Raw genomic sequence first — 21,631 nt, 5'->3', positions numbered from 1 at the left:
CAAGTCTTGCCTCACAAATCTGCTTCACTTTTTTGAAGGAGTTAATAAACATGTGGATAAAGGTGAACCGGTGGATATAGTATACTTGGATTTTCAGAAGGCGTTTGACAAAGTTCCTCATGAGAGGCTTCTAGGAAAAGTAAAAAGTCATGGGATAGGTGGTGATGTCCTTTCATGGATTGCAAACCAGCTAAAAGACAGGAAACAGAGAGTAGAATTAAATGGACAATTTTCTCAGTGGAAGGGAGTGGACATTGGAGTGCCTCAGGGATCTGTATTGGGACCCTTACTTTTCAATATATTTATAAATGATCTGGAAAGAAATACGACAAGTGAGATAATCACATTTGCAGATGACACAAAATTGTTCAGAGTAGTTAAATCACAAGCAGATTGTGATAAATTGCAGGAAGACCTTGTGAGACTGGAAAATTGGGCATCCAAATGGCAGATGAAATTTAATGTGGATAAGTGCAAGGTGATGCATATAGGGAAAAATAACCCACGCTATAATTACACAATGTTGGGTTCCATATTAGGTGCTACAACCCAAGAAAGAGATTTTGGTGTCATAGTGGATAACACATTGAAATCGTCGGTTCAGTGTGCTGCGGCAGTCAAAAAAGCAAACAAAATGTTGGGAATTATTAGAAAGGGAATAGTGAATAAAACGGAAAATGTCATAATGCCTCTGTATCGCTCCATGGTGAGACCGCACCTTGAATACTGTGTATAATTCTGGTCGCCGCATCTCAAAAAAGATATAATTACGATGGAGAAGGTACAGAGAAGGGCTACCAAAATGATAAGGGGAATGGAACAACTTCCCTACGAGGAACGACTAAAGAGGTTAGGACTTTTCAGCTTGGAGAAGAGACGACTGAGGGGGGATATGATAGAGGTGTTTAAAATCATGAGAGGTCTAGAATGGGTAGATGTGAATCGGTTATTTACTCTTTCAGACAGTAGAAAGACTAGGGGGCACTCCATGAAGTTAGCATGGGGCACATTTAAAACTAATCGGAGAAAGTTCTTTTTTACTCAACGTACAATTAAACTCTGGAATTTGTTACCAGAGGATGTGGTCAGTGCAGTTAGTATATCTGTGTTTAAAAAAGGATTGGATAAGTTCTTGGAGGAGAAGTCCATTACCTGCTATTAAGTTTACTTAGAGAATAGCCACTGACATTAGCAATGGTAACATGGAATAGACTTAGTTTTTGGGTACTTGCCAGGTTCTTATGGCCTGGATTGGCTACTGTTGGAAACAGGATGCTGGGCTTGATGGAGCCTTGGTCTGACCCAGTATGGCATTTTCTTATGTTCTTATGTTCTTATGGAAAGACTAAACAAATTCTTTGCTTTGGTGTTTACTGAAGAGGATGTTGGGGAGTCCCAGTCTAGAGATGATTTTCAAGGGTGAGGATTTAGATGAACTAAATCAAATCACGGTGAACCTGGAAGATGTGGTGGCCAGATTGACAAACTGAAGAGTAGTAAATCACCTGGACCAGATGGTATATACACCAGGGATCTGAAAGAACTAAAAAATGAAATTTCAGACCTATTTCAATTAATTTGTATCCTCTCATTAAAATCATCCATTCTAACTGAAGACTGGAAGATGGCCAATGTAACCCTGATATTTAAAAAGGGCTCTAAGGGTGATCTGGGAAACTATAGACCAGTGACTCTGAATTCAGTGCCTGGAAAAATCATGGAAACTGTTATAAATATTAAAATCACAAAACATTTAGATAGACATGGTTTAATGGGACATGTATTTACCCAAGGCAAGACTTGCCTCACAAATCTCCTACATTTTTTTGAAGGGGTGAATAAACATGTGGACAAAGTTGAACCTGTAGATGTGATCTATTTGGATTTTCAGAATGCATTTGACAAAGTTATACATGAGAGGCTTCTAAGAAAACTATAAAGTCATTGGATAGGAGGTGATGTCCTTCTGTGGATTGCAAACTGGTTAAAAGGCAGGAAACAGAGAGTAGGATTAAAAGGTCTATTTTCATATTGGAAAAAGATAAATATTGGAGTGCCTCAGAGACAAGTGCTTTATAATATATTTATAAATGATCTAGAGAGGGGTACAACAAGTGAAGTGAACAAATTTACGGATAACACAAAATTATACAGAAAAGTTAAATCTCAACAGATTGTGATAAATTGAAGGAGAACCTTGAGAGAAAGATTGGGTTTCGAAATGGCAAATGGAATTTAAAGTGGAAGTGCAAGGTGATGTATATAGGGAAAAATAAAGCTTGCTGTAGTTACACAATGTTAGGTTGAATCTTAGGAGTTACCGCCCAGGAAAGAGATCTAGGCATCATAGTGGATAATACATTGAAATTGTCAGCTCAGTGTGCTGTGGCAGTCAAAAAAGCAAATAGAATATTAGGAATTGTTAGGAAGGGAATGGCATATAAAATGGTGGATGTCATGATACTTCTGTATTGCTCCATGGTGAGACCGAATCTTGAATACTGTGGGGTAGATTTTAAAAGGATTCGCATGGGCGTACATGTGCATGCGCTACCTGGTGCGCACACATGTACGCCCGATTTTATAACATGTGCGTGCAGGTGCGCGCATGTAATAAAATCCAGGGTCGGCGCGCGCAAGGGGGTGCACAATTGTGCACCTTGCAAGCACCGAGTCCGATCCGAGCTGTGCTACCTTCCCCCTTTCCCTCCCAGTCGGCTTCGAAATCAGAGCAGCCTCAGAGGGAACTTCCCTACCATCCCACCCCACCTTCCCTTTCCTTCCCCTACCTCCCCCACCCTTTCCCCCTACCTTTGATGATTTCTTTTATTTATCACAAAACTTACTTCAGCTCTGGGGCTGAAGTAAGTTGCACGCGTCGGCCAACTGCCGGCACGCGATCCCTGGCACAGCGGCTAATATGGCCGCTGTGCCTGGATCCTGACTCCACCCATGCCCCACCCCCTCCCCACCCCTTTTGCAAGCCCTGGGACTTACACGTGTCCTGGGGCTTTACGTGTGTCACCGGGCCTTTTTAAAATAGGCCCGGCGAGCGTAACCCTTTTAAAATCCGGCCCTGTGTGCAATTCTGGTTGCCGCATCTCAAAAAAGATATAGTTGCTCTGGAGAAAGTGCAGAGAAGGGTGATCAAAATGATAAGGGGCATGGAATAGCTCTCTTATGAGGAAAGGCTAAAGAAGTTAGTGCTGTTCAGTTTGGCGAAGAGACAACTGAGGGGGGATATGATTGAGGTCTACAAAATCATGAAAAGTCTTGATCAGTTTAATGTAAATCAGTTATTTACATATCTCTCAGATAATAGAAAGACTAGGGGGCATTCCATGAAGTTAGCAAGTAGCTCATTTAAAACAAATTGAAAAAAATTATTTTTCACTCAGTGCATAGTTAAATTCTGGAAGTCATTGCCAGAGGATGTGGTTATGGCAGTTAATGCAACTGGGTTTAAAAAAAGGGCTGGGTAAGTTCCTAGAGGAAAAATTCATAAACTGCTATTAATTAATAAGCAATAGTAGCTTGAGATCTTTTTAATGTTTGGGTACTTGCCAAGTAGTTATGACTTGGATTAGCCACTATTGGAAACAAGATGCTGGGCTTGATGGATCCTTAGTCTGACTCAGTATGGCAGATCTTATGTTCTTATGTTCTTATGATGCATTATCTTGTTCCTTCCTAACAGAGGATATCACATATGTACCACAACTTATCATCGACTCGGCAAGGGTCCTTATGGCCTCTACCATCTCTGTTCTTGGTAGGGAAGTCTGTTGTTCCTAAGATAATCTGGGGAAAAAGTGTTGAAATGGGCACACGACTCCAAGCAGCAGGGCACCCAGGGATGTCAAGAACCCTTGAACTTCTTCAGTGCCACTACTGGTGGTTGCGCATCAAGCAGGATGTAAAGGAATACATAAAATCCTGCCCAACTTGCGCACAGAACAAAACTGATTGTGCCCAACCCTGGTGGCTGTTACAGCTATTGTGATGTGAGCAGAAGCCCTTCTTGCCATGGCACAATTGATACAACCTCATGGGCAAGGCCCTAAGGTTTATTCCACAGCGGGTGAATGAATCTTGGCACATGCCAGGCTATGACAAAGTCCAAAAGGCTGTGACTACAGTCAGATCCAAAGAGCTGGAAAAGGATAAATACCAGACAAAGCTAAAGGACCAGGCTGAAGCTGGAACAGGGCATGGAGTAAGGCTGAGGCTAAAGCTGAAGACAAATGCAGAGCAAGGCTGAGACTGAAGCTGGAAATAAGGCTGCGGCTGAAGCTGAAGGCAAAGCTGTGGCTGAAGGCAAGGCTGCGGCTGAAGCTGAAGACCTGGGACAAGGCTGAAATCAGAATGGACGACCTATTGCTGAGGCAAGGCTATAGCATCTGAAGAGCCCTTTCATAGTGTTGTGGGAATGGAGCCTTGAGCTGAGATGGAGTTGGAGCAACCCATAGGGAGGAGCCCTCTAGGTCACCACTGTCAGCAGGCGGAACTGACTGGAACAGAGACCCAACAGAAACTTCACCAATACCAGCCATTGTTCCCCTTAGGTTGAGCTCTCGGATGGCGGGGCTGGGCTGGACTTATGTGCAAGCTAACATTTTTGTCCCCAATTCCATTATTGCATTCTATGGGGGAGAATTTCTGAAAGAAGAAGGAGCAGGGGCAAAGGACTCCCGTATCAGAGTGTTGACCCAGTGTTGACCTAGCTCCTATCCCCAGTGAGACGGCATCGACTTTGAGGATAAAGGGACATGAAGGGGCAGGATGATGGAGGCATGGCTCTTGCAGGAATGCGTTTTTCAACTTTTGGAAGGTGGTAACTGCCTCTGAAGGTCTGGCTTTAGTGTTGGCTCCTTTTCAGGTGAGTGCTGTGAGTGGGGCCACAATCCGGGAGTAGTTGGGAATGAAATGCTGATAATAGTTAGCAAAGCCTAAGAATCTTTGCAGGGCACAAAGATTGGAGGGTTGCGGCCAGTCTTGGATGTACTTGACCTTATATGGATTCATATGGAAGTCCTTGTTGGAGACAATGTATCCTAGGAAAGGAAGATTCTTTCTCAAAAAATTTTCTCCAGCTTTGTGTATAGTTTGTTAACTTGTAGCTTCTGGAGGACTAGGCAAACATCCTGATTTTGGGAATCAAGGTCCTTAGAGAAGATGAGAATATCATTGAGATACACGATTACACAAAAGTAGAGGAGGTCTCTAAAGTTTTTGTTCATCATTTTTTGAAATACGGCGGGGAAATTACATAAACCGAAGGGCATCACCAGATACTTATATTGCCTATCTCACGTACTGAATGCCGTCTTCCATTCATCTCTATGTTTGACCTGAATTAGGTTGTAGGGCCTGCAGTGGTCTAGCTATGTAAATACTCTAGATCCCTAGAGACAGTCAAAAAGCTTAGAAATGAATGGCTAAATGCATTCAACCTCCTATAATCCACTTGAGAGCCATTTAGATCATCTATAAAACTCACGTAAACTTTGGCAGTCGAAGATCACAACCCAGTCTTATAATTATCTACTGTTTATTTAACCTACATTAGGCACTGTATCTTTTACTTATGCCTACATTAGGCAATGTATCTTTTATTTATGTTATTAACCCCATATATACTTATCCAAGTTATATCGACCTGTTCATTGTAAGACATTTACTTGTCAATGTTACTGTTAAAATGTAAACCAAATTGATCAGTAATTCTGTTATTGGAAAGTCGGTATATAAAAATGCTAAATAAATAAATAAATAAATAAATAAATGGTACATGGGAGTAAGGAGCCATCTTTCTTGGACACAAAATAGAACCCTGTTCTGACAGAAGACATGGAGGCCCTAATGAAACCCCAGACAAGGTTTTCCTTGATGTACTCTGACATTTCTTTAGTCTCTGGGGCACATAAGGAATATACTCTCCCTCGAGGCAGTTCAATGTTAGGTAGCAGATTAATGGTGCAGTCATATACTCTGTGGTAAGGCAAAGTCTCAGCCTCCTTCTTGGAGAACACATTGGCATACTCATGTACTGGGGAGGCAAGTCCAGTCAAAATGTGGAGAGTGAAGTAGCATCCAAGGTAACCCACCACAATGGGGTGAAACTCCTTGTCAATGATATGGAAGACTATGCTCTCCAAGTGTAGTAAACCTGTGTGGAGGTGCAAGGGTGCTGTAGCCAAGGTGATCTGACCAGGGAGAGGCTCCCTGTTAATGGAGGAGATGACAAGGGGAATCTTATGGCAACAACAGGAAGCTGCAAGTGTTGACAAGGGCTTTCATTATAAAGTGTCCCCCCCCCCCCCGGTGCCCAAGTCAACTAGTGCTTGGCTGGTACATTCATGGTTATTCATAGAAATAACCACTGGAAGGGTCATTTGAGGAGCTGGGAGTATGAAGCCTAGGATAATCTCCCCACTAGATCCTAGGTTTGTTAGTTTTCTGGCTTCAGAGGGCAGCGTGCAAGCTGGTGCCTGAACCTAGCACAGTAAAATCAGAGTTGCAGCTGTCAGCAGCATATCCTTTCTTCAGGGGTGAGGCATTCCTGTCTGAGTTGCATCATTTCTTCTGATCATGCCTGGGCTGGGCCTGCTTTCGGCCCAGGGCAGAGAGGGCAAGAAAATTAAAGAGCAGCAGAAATTATCTGTATGGTGGTCGGAGCTCCCAGGCCCACTGCTGGAGGCAGATCAATAAGACCGTCTAGAGATTCAGAAAGTTCACGAGTGGCTAGCTTGCCCTTCACCCGGGATGACAGCCCCTCCATAAAGATGCTACGGAGGCTGTCCTCTCTTCAGTTCAGCTCTATGGCCATGGTCTGGAACTCAATGGCGCATAGTCCATTAAGGGTTGATTGCCTTGACGAAGGTGAAGAAGGTCTGAACCCACCATGGCCAGTCAGCCAGGTTCGTCAAAGATGAGCTTGAAGGCCTTGACAAATTGTTGCAGATCTTGCAGAAGGGGGCCCCCCCTCACTCTCACAAGGGAGAGGCCCAGGCCAAGGCTTTTCCATCCAGTAGAGAGAGCATAAAGATGGTCTTGACAGAATCATTGGGACAGCAAAAGGGATAAGTGAATGAAGCATTGGTTCAAAAACCCATGGCACTGCTTTGGATCTCCAGCGTACTGGAGGGGAACCAGTAGGTACATCATGGGTGGAGATGGATTGGCTGGAGGTGCTGCAGTTGCTGCAGGAGGCAAAGAAGCAGCTGAGGCTGCTGTGGCATCCAGGCGGGTGCTGAGTTGCTCCATGGTGTCTGCCAGAAGCTCAAGAAACTGCTGCTTCTGGATCTTCTGTGCCAGGTCGGGAATAGCCTGGAAGCCCGAAATGTCTGCTGGGTCCATGGCCTCAGAAATCTGTTGTGGAAATGGACCCTTGGACCGAGGTGGAGTTGGCACACCCCACTGGGAGGAACCTTGTAGGTCTCCTCCATCAGCAGGCAAAGCTTCCTGGAGCAGAGGCCAACAGGAAATTCAGCAATACCAGTCCTCATTCCCCTTAGGTTGAGCCCCTGGGTGCCGGGGCTAACTGGATTTAAGCACGGGCCTCTGTGGAGGTGCAGATCCATTGTGAAGAAGGTTATAGGCCAGTAAGGAAGAGAAGCAGAGTCAGTGTGAGCAGCAGTCGGGACAGCTGGCAGGCAACAGAGACAGATGTAGGCTGTGGTCAGAGGCAGGAGGAGTTTGCTAAGTGTCGTGATTCGGACAGAGGTCTCGGCAGGCAGAGTTCAAGTAGGTCGATGGGCAGGCAGTGGTCAAAGGCAGATGGAGATCAAGCAGCATCAGGATCCAATCTAAAGACAAAGCCAGAAGTCTGATCCAAAGTCAAAGTCAGAAGTCCAATCTGAAGTCAAAGCCACAAATCGAATCTGAAGGGGTGAGGAGAGGAAGACGGAGGAATAGCAGGGGAAGACAAGATGTTGAAGACAGATGAGGGTAGGCTGACCATGAAGACAAAAACTCAAGAGACAACCAGACTTGTGAAGGAACCAGGAACAGGACACAGGAACTCAAGACACAGAGCGGAATCAGGAACCAGGAGGCAAGGAACAGGAACCAGGAACGCAGAGGCAAACTGCTATTCCAATAGAGTTGATCTATTGCTGAGGCAAGGATCAACTGCAGGAGTGACCTTATATACCCCTCAGGCTGTGATGTCATCAGGCAGTGCTGGCCCTGGTTTCTCGCCACTGGCTGTTTAAGAAGGGCAGGGTCAGCGTGCGTGCCTAGGAGGGCTCAGGACTGATGCAGTGTCAGAGGCTGTCTGAGCGTGGTGCCTGTCACGCTGGTGGGGGAGATCAGTGTCAGAGCTCCCAGGAGTAGAAGAGGAGTAAGGCTTGTGGCAGGCTGCTGCATGGGTGTCAGGGAGTCTCCTTTGGTGTTTGCTGGGGCCGTTTGGTTCTGAGGCTGGAGATAAGAGCGGCGGATTGCGGGATGGACCTGTGACCTGCCGAATACAACATATAGGACAAGTGGCTGTGACATCATCCAAGGGCACTGCATTTTTTCCCATTGTGGGTAATTTAAGGGAATTGGCTTCGGGCATGCACGCACCTAAGGAAGGGTTCAACGATAGTACTCTCAGCAGCGTCTTGCCGCATGTAAAATCCAGTGGCATTCTGCTACGGCCTGAGATGAATGCAGCTGCTTTCAGGGTCATCCCACGAGTGGTAAAATGTACAGTACCCCCACCTCTTCTCTTCGGCTTCTGAGGAGAAATTGAAGATACAACTTTACCATCTGGGAGTACAGGGGGTTTAACATGATTTCTAGGAATTCTTTGGTCTTTGGACTGAGCTGGAGAAAGATATGCTGGTTGATCTTGTTCTACTGACAAGATCCTTCGGAGGAACAAAGGCATGACTTCTAAGTTACAAGATTATTGTATTGAATGAGGACACCCACTACTGTCTTGACAATGGCTTCTACCTCCATGATAAAGGTCTTCAAAGATTTGGAATGGTCAGCTAGGGCTTCTGGTCGTGTCTAATAACATAAACTGGAATAGGAGTGGCAGATCCAGTACTTCAGACAAGGTGGACTGGAATGGAGCATCTGGAGATGAGACAGTGTAATGGTCCCAATGGAATGGCCCTCATTGAGTGATCTGTAAGGTATTCCAATCAATGGATGGTTGATGAAGTCTGAGCCAGAGTAATCCAACTACCAGAGGGCCGGATGCCATAGGTAACACATAGAACTAAAGATTTTCTTGGTAAGACCTTGATTTATCATGGTAATGGGCATGGTAACTGCAGTCACTAGCTGGGTAAGGGTTCTCCACTAATGGAAGAAATAACACTGGGAGTAGTCAAACTGGTAGTAAGGCAGCTACATTGGTGTAACAGTGAATCTTGAATAAAGTTGCCTCCAGCTCTGGTATCTATTAAAGCTTCAGTACAAACTGAGTATTTCCCGAAGGTGAGGGGTACTGGTATCATCAAATGTGGAGGACAAGCAGGCTGGTGAAGAACTGCCCTCTGAACTAGACTTGTTTCTTCGAAGTTTCCTGGTCTCTCGTGGCACTAATTGTCAAAATGTCCCTGTGCCGCACAGTAAAGGCAGAGGTTATGCCGTCTTTGCCTTTGTTTTCCATCAACCGAAAGTCAAATGTTACCCAACTGCATAGATTCTTTGAAGGCAACAACTTTTGGTGGTTCTGGGATGAACTCTAAGCAATACAAGGGCTTGGGAGCTACAGAAGTAGCCCAATGGGAGGCCTTCCTCTCTCGAGCTTGTTCCTGAATTCTCAGCTCTATTCCAATAGCCAGGCAATTAGTGCTTCTAGAGTTGGAGGAAGGTCACTATTGTGCATGCCTTCCTTGGCACGTGCACATGGATGTGGCGATTTTACAACATATGGACATATATGTGTTTATATGTGCGTATCTTTAAAAATTGTCTATATGCGCATACATATGCACATGATTTTACATTGATGCGCTCATCTGCGTGCATACGCGTATGGCCGGCGCCATTTTGCTGTACGGCAAAACAATTCGAGTTTAGGAGGTCGTTCCCAGATGCCCGCTGGACTTTTGGCAAGTCTTGTGGGGGTCAGGAGGCCCCCCCAAGCTGGCCAAAAGTCCCTGGGGGTCCAGCGGGGGTCCGGGAGCGATCTCCTATGCTCCTGACGTCGGGGGACAAAAATCAAAATGGCGCCGGCGCTACCTTTGCCCTGTCATATGACAGGGCAAAGGCGCCGGCGCTACCTTTGCCCTGTCATATGACAGGGCAAAGGTAGCGCCAGTGCCATTTCTACAACGCACCGCAGGCCCGAGAGTAAAAGATCACACCGGGACCCCCGCTCTGGACCCCAGGTAATTTAAGGCATTTTTGGGGGGTTCGGGAGGGTGGGGGATTTATTTTAAAGGGTCAGGGTGGGTTTTAGGGTTGTTTTAGTGTGCTGGTTTTTCCGCCCTCCCCCTTCCCCCGATTTACGATTTTTGACGATAAATCGGGGGAATTCCTATTGTATCGCGCTTCTAACGATTTTTGACGATTTAAAATATATCGGACGATATTTTATATCGTCAAAAAACGATTCACATCCCTATAATTTACAAGGAAACAATTTCCAATAGTTCAGGTACCTTTTGTTTGTTCAAAGGGTGTGAAGGTTTACTGTTGAGGATGTCCTTTTGGACATTTTATCTGATGTATGTTCCTTCTGCTCCTTCTGTTACTTTGGTTCATTCTTTAATAGAAGTGCTGTCTGTGTTGTACATCAAATATAATGAGCTTGTGGTGTTAGGAGATTTTAATTTACATCTGGATGTCAATACTGGCTTGGTGGTTAGGGATTTTAAGAATTTTATTTCTATAACTAGGTTACATCAATTGGTTCATAGAAACATAGAAACATAGAAACATAGAAATGACGGCAGAAGAAGACCGAATGGCCCATCCAGTCTGCCCAGCAAGCCTCACACATTTTTTCTCTCATTCTTATCTGTTTCTCTTAGCTCCTTGTTCTATTCCCCTTCCACCCCCACCATTAATGTAGAGAGCAGTGATGGAGCTGCATCCAAGTGAAATATCTAGCTTGATTAGTTAGGGGTAGTAGGGGCAGTAACTGCTGCGATAAGCAAGCTACACCCATGCTTATTTGTTTTACCTAGACTATGTTGTACAGCCCTTGTTGGTTTTTTTTTTCTTCTCCCCTGCCGTTGAAGCAGAGAGCCATGCTGGATATGCATTGAAAGTGAAGTATCAGGCACATTTGGTTTGGGGTAGTAACCGCCGTAACAAGCCAGCTACTCCTCGCTTTGTGATTGCGAATCCTTTTTTTCTTCACCCCTGTCGTTGAAGCTATGCAGGATATGCGTGAAGCATCAGTTTTTTGTTTTTGTTTTTTTTTTTTTTCCCCTGCCGTTGAAGCAGAGAGCTATGCTGGAAATGCGTGATGTATCAGTCTTTCTCCCATGCCGATGAAGCAGAGAACCATGCTGGATATGCATGGAAAGTGAAGTATCAGGCACATTTGGTTTGGGGTAGTAACCGCCGTAACAAGCCAGCTACTCCCCGCTTTTTGAGTGCGAACCCTTTTTCTTCTCCCTTGCCGTTGTAGCAGAGAGCTCTGCTGGATGTGTGAAGTATCAGTTATTCTTCTCCCCTGTCAGTTATTCTTCTCCCCTGTCATTGAAGCAGAGAGCTATGCTGTATATGCATTGAAAGTGAAGTATCAGGCATATTTGGTTTGGGGTAGTAACCGCCGTAACAAGCCAGCTACTCCCCTCTTTGTGAGTGCAAATCCTTTTTTCCATTACCTCTTGTTGTTGAAGCTTAGAGCGATGTAGGAGTCACAGTAAGCATGTGTATGTTTATTTAATAAGGGTATTGTGTCAATAGCCATCATTCTGGCGAGTCACCCACTCTTCATTGGCGGCCTCTTGACTTTATGGATCCGCAGTGTTTATCCCACGCCCCTTTGAAGTCTTTCACAGTTCTGGTCTTCACCACTTCCTCCGGAAGGGCATTCCAGGCATCCACCACCCTCTCCGTGAAGAAATACTTCCTGACATTGGTTCTGAATCTTCCTCCCTGGAGCCTCAAATCGTGACCCCTGGTTCTGCTGATTATTTTCCTACGGAAGAGGTTTGTCGTTGTTTTTGGATCATTAAAACCTTTCAAGTATCTGAAAGTCTGTATCATATCACCTCTGCTCCTCCTTTCCTCCAGGGTGTACATATTTAGATTCTTCAATCTCTCCTCGTACGTCATCCAATGAAGATCCTCCACCTTCCTGGTCGCCCTTCTCTGTACCGCTTCCATCTTGTCTTTGTCTTTTTGTAGATACGGTCTCCAGAACTGAACACAGTACTCCAGGTGAGGCCTCACCAAGGACCTGTACAAGGGAATAATCACTTCCCTTTTCTTACTCGATATTCCTCTCTCTATGCAGCCCAGCATTCTTCTGGCTTTTGCTATCGCCTTGTCGCATTGTTTCGCTGTCTTCACATCATTTGACACTATCACCCCAAGGTCCCTCTCCTGCTCCGTGCACATCAGCCTTTCCCCCCCCATCGAGTACAGTTCATTCGGATTTCCACTCCCCATATGCATGACTTTGCACTTCTTGGCATTGAATCTCAGCTGCCATATCTTCGACCACTCTTCCAGTTTCCTTAGATCCCGTCTCATTCTCTCCACTCCTTCCGGCGTGTCCACTCTGTTGCAGATCTTAGTGTCATCCGCAAAAAGACAAACCTTACCTTCTATCCCGTCCGCAATGTCGCTCACAAAGATATTGAACAGGACCGGTCCCAACACCGATCCTTGCGGTACACCACTTAAAACCGCTCTCTCTTCAGAGAAGGCTCCATTTACCATCACACATTGTTTTCTGTCTGTCAACCAATTTGCAATCCAGGTCACAACCTCGGCACTCACTCCCAAGCTTCTCGTTTTATTCACCAGTCTCCTGTGCGGAACCGTATCAAAAGCTTTGCTGAAATCCAAGTAGATGACATCTAGTGCTCTTCCTTGATCCAATTCCTTGGTTACCCAGTCAAAAAAGTCAATCAGATTTGTCTGACAGGATCTTCCCCTGGTGAATCCATGCTGCCTCTGGTCCATCAATTCTCCAGACTGTAGATAGTTCACTATTCTCTCTTTCAGCAGTGACTCCATTACTTTTCCCACCACCGAAGTGAGGCTAACCGGTCTGTAGTTGCCTGCCTCTTCCCTGTTCCCACTCTTGTGAAGCGGGACCACCACCGCTCTTCTCCAATCACTCGGCACCACTCCCGTTTCTAGGGATCTATTGAACAGGTCACACAGCGGACCCGCCAGAACATCTTTGAGCTCCCTCAATATCCTTGGATGAATCCCATCAGGCCCCATGGCTTTGTCCACTTTCAGGTTCTTTAGTTCTTCCCACACATTTTCTACTGTAAAAGGATTTCAGTTCAACACCCTACACATCACTACGGGCATATTCTGAATCTGATTATCGTGCCTGATTAGTTCCTAGCCCAGAAAGCTATTTCTGCTATACATATTGTGCCTGTATCTTGGTCTGATAATTTTTTATTAAATTGTGGGTTATTAACAATAAATACAGTGTTAGGTAGATCAGGCAGTTGCCACATTTAAATTCATACTTAGCTTCCTGGGATAAGGTTAAGGATAAAGTAAACTTAATTCTCCTGGTTCTATTATAGAATCATGAGCTGGTTATCTTAGAAGTATTTATGATGAAATAGCCCTGGTAAAAATTGTGAAAGAAAAGAAATGTTTACAGACGATACAATGGTTATACTAAGATGGAATCTATGTCAGATGAAGAGGAAAGTCCAAATCAGTACCAGTAAAGGGAGATTATGATAATGCATTAGCAGCGTACAGAGAGAGCTGTGCTAAAAATAGCTAAGAAAGATTATTTTTCTGCTATAATTAATAATTTGTTTACTAAACCTTTAGAGTTGTTCTCCTTATTAAAAGGAGCTTTGAGACCTTCATAAGGCAGTGCTATTAAAAGTCCAGGGAGTCAAGCCTTGGCCCAGTTTTTTTCAAGATAAAGTTGCTAACATGAAACAGCAGATTACTGTTGGACTAGCTGGAGAAGAAGATGATGGGATGGTAGTTAACCCTAAGGTTGTCAGTGGGATACTTTCTCATTGTTCACTCTAGTAGGTTAGAGGAGATTGTAGCACAGACTAGGATTACTAAGAATGTTTTGGATCCCTATTGATTTTTGGTTATTAAGGATAAATTGTAGATTTTTAAAGGTTGCTTACACCAGGTGCTAAACTCTCCTTAATCCATTGGTTTGTTACATGTGGCTATCATACAACCTATTCAGAAAAATATGGCTTTTTTGCCAGAGTTAACATCCAATTATCATCCTATATCTAATCTATGTACCATGAATAAATTGCTGGAAAAATGGGTTCTTAAAAATTAGATGAGCTTATTTTACAACCCAACATTTTGGACAGGAAACAATTTAGATTTTGTAAATATTATGGCACAGAAACCCTTCTACTATCTTTGCTGGATGATTTATATTGTGGTGTGGAGCAGAAGTCTGGTATTTTAATTCAATTAGATATTGCTTCTGCCTTTGATATGGTTTGCCATAAAAGACTGTTAATAAGACATAAAGAATTTGGTATAGGTGTTTTGGTTCTTCAGTGGTTTGTTTCATGTCTTGAAAATAGGAAATGGAAAATGTGATTATCTGGTGAAAGTTCTGAATGGTTTATTAGTGATGTTGGCATACCCTAAGGTTCTGCTTTGCCTGCAGCACTTATTAATATATTCCTTAGTCCTTAAAGTAAGGTTTTAGTTGCATTAGGTTTAACATATAAGCCTTAAGGTGAATTTTAAAAGCCCTATGTGCACCAAAGCTGAGAGAAAAATGCAGAAGTCAGACCAGCACATGCTGCGCAGATTTTAAAAAGCGTGCGAGTACGCATGTATCTTCTGGTATGCGCACAAAAAATATTTTGCAAAAAAGGTCTGAGTTTTGGATCGGGCATGGCCATTCCTAGATTTTACAATGAAATCTGCACATAAGTATTTATATGCACAAGTGCGCACCAGGGTCCCGTACCGTGTAACTTTACTTCTGCTACGGTGGCATGTAAGTCCCGAAAAAAACTAAAGTGGTTAGCAGGGTTTTCAGTTTTGTCATTGAATGGTTTGTTTTATGATTGTTTTGATTATATGTTTTGTATCTTATTATGGATGTTAATATTGCACCTTGCTCAGAATGGTGGATGAGTGAGTAATAAATATTTTGAATAAATAAATTGAGTACAATTTAAAATATAAATATATTTGTTCATAAAATTATTTACAGAGATTCTTATTGTTTAGCAGGGAAGCTTTTCATAAGAACATAAGCACATAAGAAGTTGCCATTCTGGCTCAGACCAAGGGTCCATCAAGCCCAGTATAATGTTTCCAATAGTGGCCAATCCAAGTCACAAGTACCTGGCAAGTACCCAGACATTAAATAAATAACAAGCTACTATTGTTTATTAATTACCATAGTAGCAGTTTATGGATTTTTCTTCTAGGAACTTCTAGGAACTAACTGCTTTAACTACGTCCTTTGGCAATGAATTCCAGACTTTCCATGTATACTCTGTATCTTGAATCATGTTCTGCTACACAGACGATGTTAAGGTGCCCTTCTTACATCAATTACAGCATCAAAAGACTAGGCCTAAAGCCTTTTCCATTGTTGCTCCAGATCTTTGGAATTGCCTTCCTCTGTGTTTATGACAGGAAAATAACTTTTTTAATGGTTTTGCAAGCTTGTAAAGGCTGAGTTATTTAGACAAATGTTTGCTGAATAGAGACTTTAATGTATAGTGGCAGATTTTATCTGTGCTTTATGCATTCTATTGTATTTTATTTTATTTTTTATCAGTTGCTGTATTTTTAGTTACTGTTTATGTTAATTTTACTTTTGTATATCTTGCATGTTTTTATGGTATGTTTTATTTTATGATATCCTCATTTATCATATATGTTTTATTATGGATGTTAAGCTGTGATCCTCTCTGAACTTGTTGGATTCATGGAATATAAATTGTGCTAATAAATAAATAAAAGTTCAGTGGCTTGACATTTTTACTCTAACATTTCTTTTTCTCTGACACATACAGTGACAAAATTACAGACCTGCAAATAGTATAGCCCCTGAGTTGGATATTAATGTTTGATTAATGATACCATAATTGCAGCAAAAAGCCAAGAATAAAAGAATGTGAAGATTTATAGGAAATATTGTGTTCTTACTGGCAGCTGTAATTTTTATCTGAGTAATGTCTCAATAATAGCTAGTTAGATGGACTAAAAGGACTCTGCAAATGGAATACAGGCTGAATCTCTCTGAGGGTTGCTAATTGCTCTATCTAAACTATGAAAACAAGATACTGGCGAGAGAGGAGGGAGGGGAAAATTCAGATATCTTGAAATAGTCTTGATAGAATACAAATGTTAGAAAGATAGGGCTCTGTGAAATATATAGTTTTTTAATTTCAAATACACATTGCCCCTTGAATATATACTATTGGAATGCAAAAGGAATAGTTTTATCTATCTATTCATATTTTTGACTATTTCTAAGAGAACTTTCTGCTTTTGAAAGGCAATGGATTAAAAACATTGAAAAATGGAGTAATTTGATCATTTATACAACCACTATAAGGTGGTCAGCTGAAGTTCATTTTAACATTTTCCACACGTCTTGCTATTACCTACAGTTATGTGCCTAAATCCTGGAGACTGTCTGTAGGACTAAGAAAACAGTTCATACTCTATGCCTTATTTTTTTTTTCCAGTGAAGCTGCTAAGTAGGGTGGCAATTCCAATTTTAGTTTTAGTGAAGCAACATCTATCCACTAAAAATTAGATACAGTATTGATTTTTTTTTACTCTGCATTCATCAAAAAGCATCTGATACTAGTAGTAACGTTTGACTATGCTTTGCCTGAACTTTTAAAGTCATCCTTTGCACAACTACTCAAGATATTATTCCTCCCAGGATTTTTTAAAATCATTTTGGAATCCAAAAGAAATCCTCTACATTGTTAACCATTTCCTTCAATGTGAGAAACCATACTTTACGAAATATTTAACATTTTTATTGTATGATCCCCTTATCTTCTGATCAGTGTCAATTACTGAGGGCTTCATCCTCATTCTGTTATGCGCAGAAGTGCCGGGCAAAAGAAAAGGGGCGGTCCGGGGGGTGGGGAGGGGTGGGCCAGGGAGGAGGGGGAAGGGCAGGGCTGGAGACGGCCGGGTACAGCGGCAATTTTACCACTGTGCCGGGGAAGGGACTGATGGCGCAAGCATGTTGCTTCTGCTCCAATGGAGAAGTAAGCAACAAAATAAAAAACATAAAGGTAGGACAACGGGTTTAGGGGGTGGGGAGAAGAGGGGAAGAGGGAAGAGGGGGATGAGGAAGTTCCCTCCCAGTCCGTTCCTTAATTGGAGGGAACTGGGAGAGGCCTGATTTTGTCGCCATGCTTATGTTTCTAAGATCAGGCCCCCCTGTGTGCACGGCCCACGGATTTTATAACATGCATGCACCGGCGCACACTTGTTATAAAATCAGGTCGTCCATGTATGCACGCCGGGAAGTGCATGCACATGGAGGCACGCGCACTTCTTTTAAAATCTACCCCAAAGTGTAATACACCTCCTAAACTCCAATCCGCCTCATGAAAGCTCAATTCAAATCAAATCAAAGTGCCCCCTTACAGTGGTCCATATATTGAGTGTCAGGCTGAGCCCTATAAAGAGTCTCTCTCTCACTCTCATAAGATATGTGTGTACAGACTGCAGACATGCACATGAAGAGTATTTTAAAACCTAGTACTGTTACCGCTTTCAACCAATTTAAGAGCTAATATGCAAATGGAATTCTGGTTTAGATGTAACTTTTTCGAGATTTACTATATATTTAGGAAGCAGCATTGATTTTTATTTATCCTACCTGAGATTTAGTTGAGCAGTTACAGGCACCATAATCAGCTGTTTGATTTCCAGAGAATCTCCATTTATCAAGATAATTTTTTGATAAACATGATCTGGGATTTAAAAAATAAAACATGTAAGCAAATATTAAAATCTTGAAATCAATTCAAATCTATTGAGAATTAACTTAAATTACTACTGAGGAGCTATTCACAAAACTGTCATCTTTCAAAACTGCAATCACATGCGTTAACAAGTTGAGCAAAATAAATATCTAAAATAAGAGTAGATTTAATCAGATGTAGGATAGTGCTGGGGTGGACATGAGCATCAGCTTAGCATCAGTCAGTTCTAGTCAGTCAGGTTAAGGGTTTTCAGTCTCTTTCCTGCTTTGTGTCAACATGCAGAAACACTTCTGGATGGCAGCATGAAGACAACTACTTTCCAAAAGAAGACAAAGAAATTATTCCCAGCAACTAAGTTGTTACTTCACAAATGTTTGGCATGAACCTTATAGAACATGAAGATCTAAAATCACCTTCTTAAAGATACTCCCTCAAGCAGGCTAACAAACTACACGACTAGCTCAAGGGCAGTGTATTGTCAAGCAAAAGATAGTTCTCCAGCTCCTGCATCAGCTTAGCCAAGTGATGAATCAAAGGGTCCCTACTATTAACTGGACAGTGCAGTCTATGAAATAAAGGGTGATACTAATGGGTGTTTGAAAAAAAGCAACATTGAATACTGCAGCATCAATCATAACAGCAGCAGTATTAGCAACCAACTACTGACCAAAAGTCTGGCCAAAAGGGGGAACAGATGATTTTGAGTGAGAAACGTCCTAATCATTTGGTAGCTAGGCATAGTAACAGGGCTGGATTCAACAATTATGGTGCCCTGTGTGAGCAATCGGAATGGTGCCCTCTCACCTTCTGAGGCCAGGGGTGGATGGGTTGTACACCCTAAAGCTGACCCTTTCCCCCTGCATCCCTCACCTTCTACCATCATCCAGCCTCATCCTCAATTTCCAACCCTCCTCCCCAATTGCCTTATCACAGAAGAGTAAAACAGGTGACTGGACTTCTGACCTCTTCCGGTTCCCGGCTCCTCTTTCTCCAGGATGGTTCAGTTTGCAGATGGCTTTTTGAACTGTGCAAAAGAGAGCAGAGCTGGCAACAGGAGGAGGAGGCTATGGGAAGTATGGGGGCTTGCCACAACAGTTATTTTGGGGCTTCTCCAGGCCAAGTCAGGAGGCTGGGTAGTACAAGCTCTTGGGCCCTGCAGGGCATGTCAAGAGGGAGAGAGGTTGGCAGGAGCAGGAGCTCTTTAGCCACAAGAGTTATATTGAGAGGGGGTGGCGGCAGCAGCTCTTCTTCAGCTACATAAATTCATTATTTATTTGATTTCATATAATGCCTTAATAATTAATCAATCTGTAAGCAGTGTACAATTAGAAATAAAATTTAAGACCCGCATGCGTGCGCAAGTGGTGGGAATTTTGGTACGTAAGTGGGGGAAATTTTGGTATGTACCCACAGTGACGCAATAGGTTTTTTTCCCGGTTGATCCCAGTTCACTCCAGTAAAAGAGAGGACTTCCTAAACCCCCTACCTAATTTGCCTCCCGTTTACCCTATTTGCCCTGAGCCTTAAAACTCCGCTGATTAGCATCATTTACTTTGTTAAACGACTCGCACTGTCATCCAGAAGTAAAGTTACATGGTAGGGGACCCTGGCATGTGCTGAATTCATGGTGCAGTCCCATTCTGGTCATGTCCCACCTATGTTCTGAGGGCAACAAAGTGGATTAGATGCCAACGAATGTCCGATTAGAAATTTTATTAATGGAGACGTATTCTTTGTAAGGTGAGCCTGATTTAGGCCGAGTTTCGCCCCCACATTGGGGCTGCCTCAGGGGCTGTGTATAATGAATCTTTAGTGTGTATGAGTTCAATCTCATAACATATATTTCCTCTGAGAGTTTTCTAGGTGCATCAGACTAACGTGTACCATCTCTACTCTTGACATGCCCTGCAGGGCCCAAGTGCTTGTACTACCCAAACTTTTGCGATTAATCGTTGTTATAATTGTTTCCCTAATGTTTTAATGTAAATCATTGTTATAATTGTAAACCGGAGTGAAGGCAGACACCAATACTTCGGTACATACAAATAAATAAATAAAATAAATTTAAGGCTCCTGCTGACTTCCTTGCCTTGCCTTGGCAACAGGTCCACTCTCTTGAGTAGCTAGTTGCTGTTCCTCACTCCATTCCAGCATTCCTGCTTGTTCCTGATTCCGCTCCAGTGTTCCTGCTTGTTCCTGCCTCTATCCTCATGATCCTGCTTGTTCCTGCTTTGTTCCCGTTCCGTGGTTCCGCTCCTGCTCCTGCCTCCGGTTGCTTCTTTGATTTTGACTTCGGCCTGATTCCTGGATTCGTCTGTCTGCTGCCCGTCCTGACTCTTGGCGTGTTCTCCGGCTTCTGCTTGTCTTCTGTCTGCCCTGACCTCTGGCCCGGTTCCTTGTACCGCACCTCCGCTGCCCACTACAACCTCTGGACCATCTCCGCCTCTTCAATTTTTTGCCAGCCTCGACTTGGACCGCCCACCGGACATCCTCCACCAAGAGACCTTTGCCTAAATGCTGCCGGCCCCAGCACCCGAGGGCTCAACCTGTGGGGAATGAGGGCTGGTATAGGTGAAGGTCCTGTCAGGTCTCCTGGTCCAGTTCCACCTCCCGGCTACGAGTGCCGCTGTAGGCCTCCCTTCAGTGGATCTCCAACTCTCGAGCCAGTTCAAGGGTCCATGTCTCCAACACACACATAACTTCAGACTTTAGCATGCTTAGGGCTTTTAAAATCAACCAGTTAGGAGGGAATAGTGGTGTTTTTTAATGCATGGTGCCCTGTGCGACTGCACAGGTCACACGTCCCAAAAGCCAGCCCTGCAGAGGAAGACATTTCTGTATAGAACTGATTTACCCTAGATTCTAAATTTGTACATTATTTATGTACCAGAGATATAATAAAATTACAGTACTACTGATTGGTTTCTATATCTTTATATCCTATACACGCCTCCTGGCTCTACCAAATTTAACATATTTATTTTATTTATTTATTTATTTAAATTATCTTACTGTACTGATACTCAAGACAAGGTCTTATCATACTGGTTTACATTAGAACAGGGGAAACCAATTAACAACTAAGTAGAAGGTAAAGTTACATTAAACATAGTTAGCATGATGATTCCTCAACTCCAATGGAGATTCAAAGATTAAAATAGATTTTTAGATGAATAAATTCTCTGTTATTTTAAACCTTTATCCTATTATCTTCCTATATGTTACCATGAGATTAAAACTTTACCACAAAAAGAGATTCAGATCTGCCACACAGAAATTTTATGAGCAAGTCAAGAGATGGCTTCCAGAGATGTCCAATTCTTCCTTAGATAGACTTAGTTTTTGGGTACTTGCCAGGTTCTTATGGCTTGGATTGGCCACTGTTGGAAACAGGATGCTGGGCTTGGACCCTTGGTCTGACCCAGTATGGCATGTTCTTATGTTCTTAAACAGCAATGCACTTCAACACTGATGTGCAAAATCCCTACTTACATAGTCATAGTAACACAGTAATAAATAGCCCAGTTGGCTACACAGTCTGCCAAGTTGTT

General features: G+C 43.0%; 1 protein-coding gene across 1 annotated transcript in view; it reads right to left on the bottom strand.

Annotated features, from left to right (window-relative positions):
• ABCA12 (ATP binding cassette subfamily A member 12) overlaps window positions 1-21,631 on the bottom strand; it is a 615,834-nt gene that overhangs the window by 172,169 nt on the left and 422,034 nt on the right. The window contains exons 36-38 of the mRNA XM_029607914.1: window positions 17,975-18,068; window positions 4,344-4,354; window positions 2,153-2,165 (exon numbers count right to left, since the gene is read on the bottom strand). Of these exons, the coding sequence (XP_029463774.1) occupies window positions 2,153-2,165; window positions 4,344-4,354; window positions 17,975-18,068 (118 nt within the window). The remainder of the gene's footprint in view (window positions 1-2,152; window positions 2,166-4,343; window positions 4,355-17,974; window positions 18,069-21,631) is intronic.

Source organism: Rhinatrema bivittatum, chromosome 6 (assembly GCF_901001135.1).
Source record: "Rhinatrema bivittatum chromosome 6, aRhiBiv1.1, whole genome shotgun sequence".
NCBI classification, from domain to species: Eukaryota; Metazoa; Chordata; class Amphibia; order Gymnophiona; family Rhinatrematidae; genus Rhinatrema; species Rhinatrema bivittatum.
This window is presented reverse-complemented; position numbering and strand designations above follow the sequence as displayed.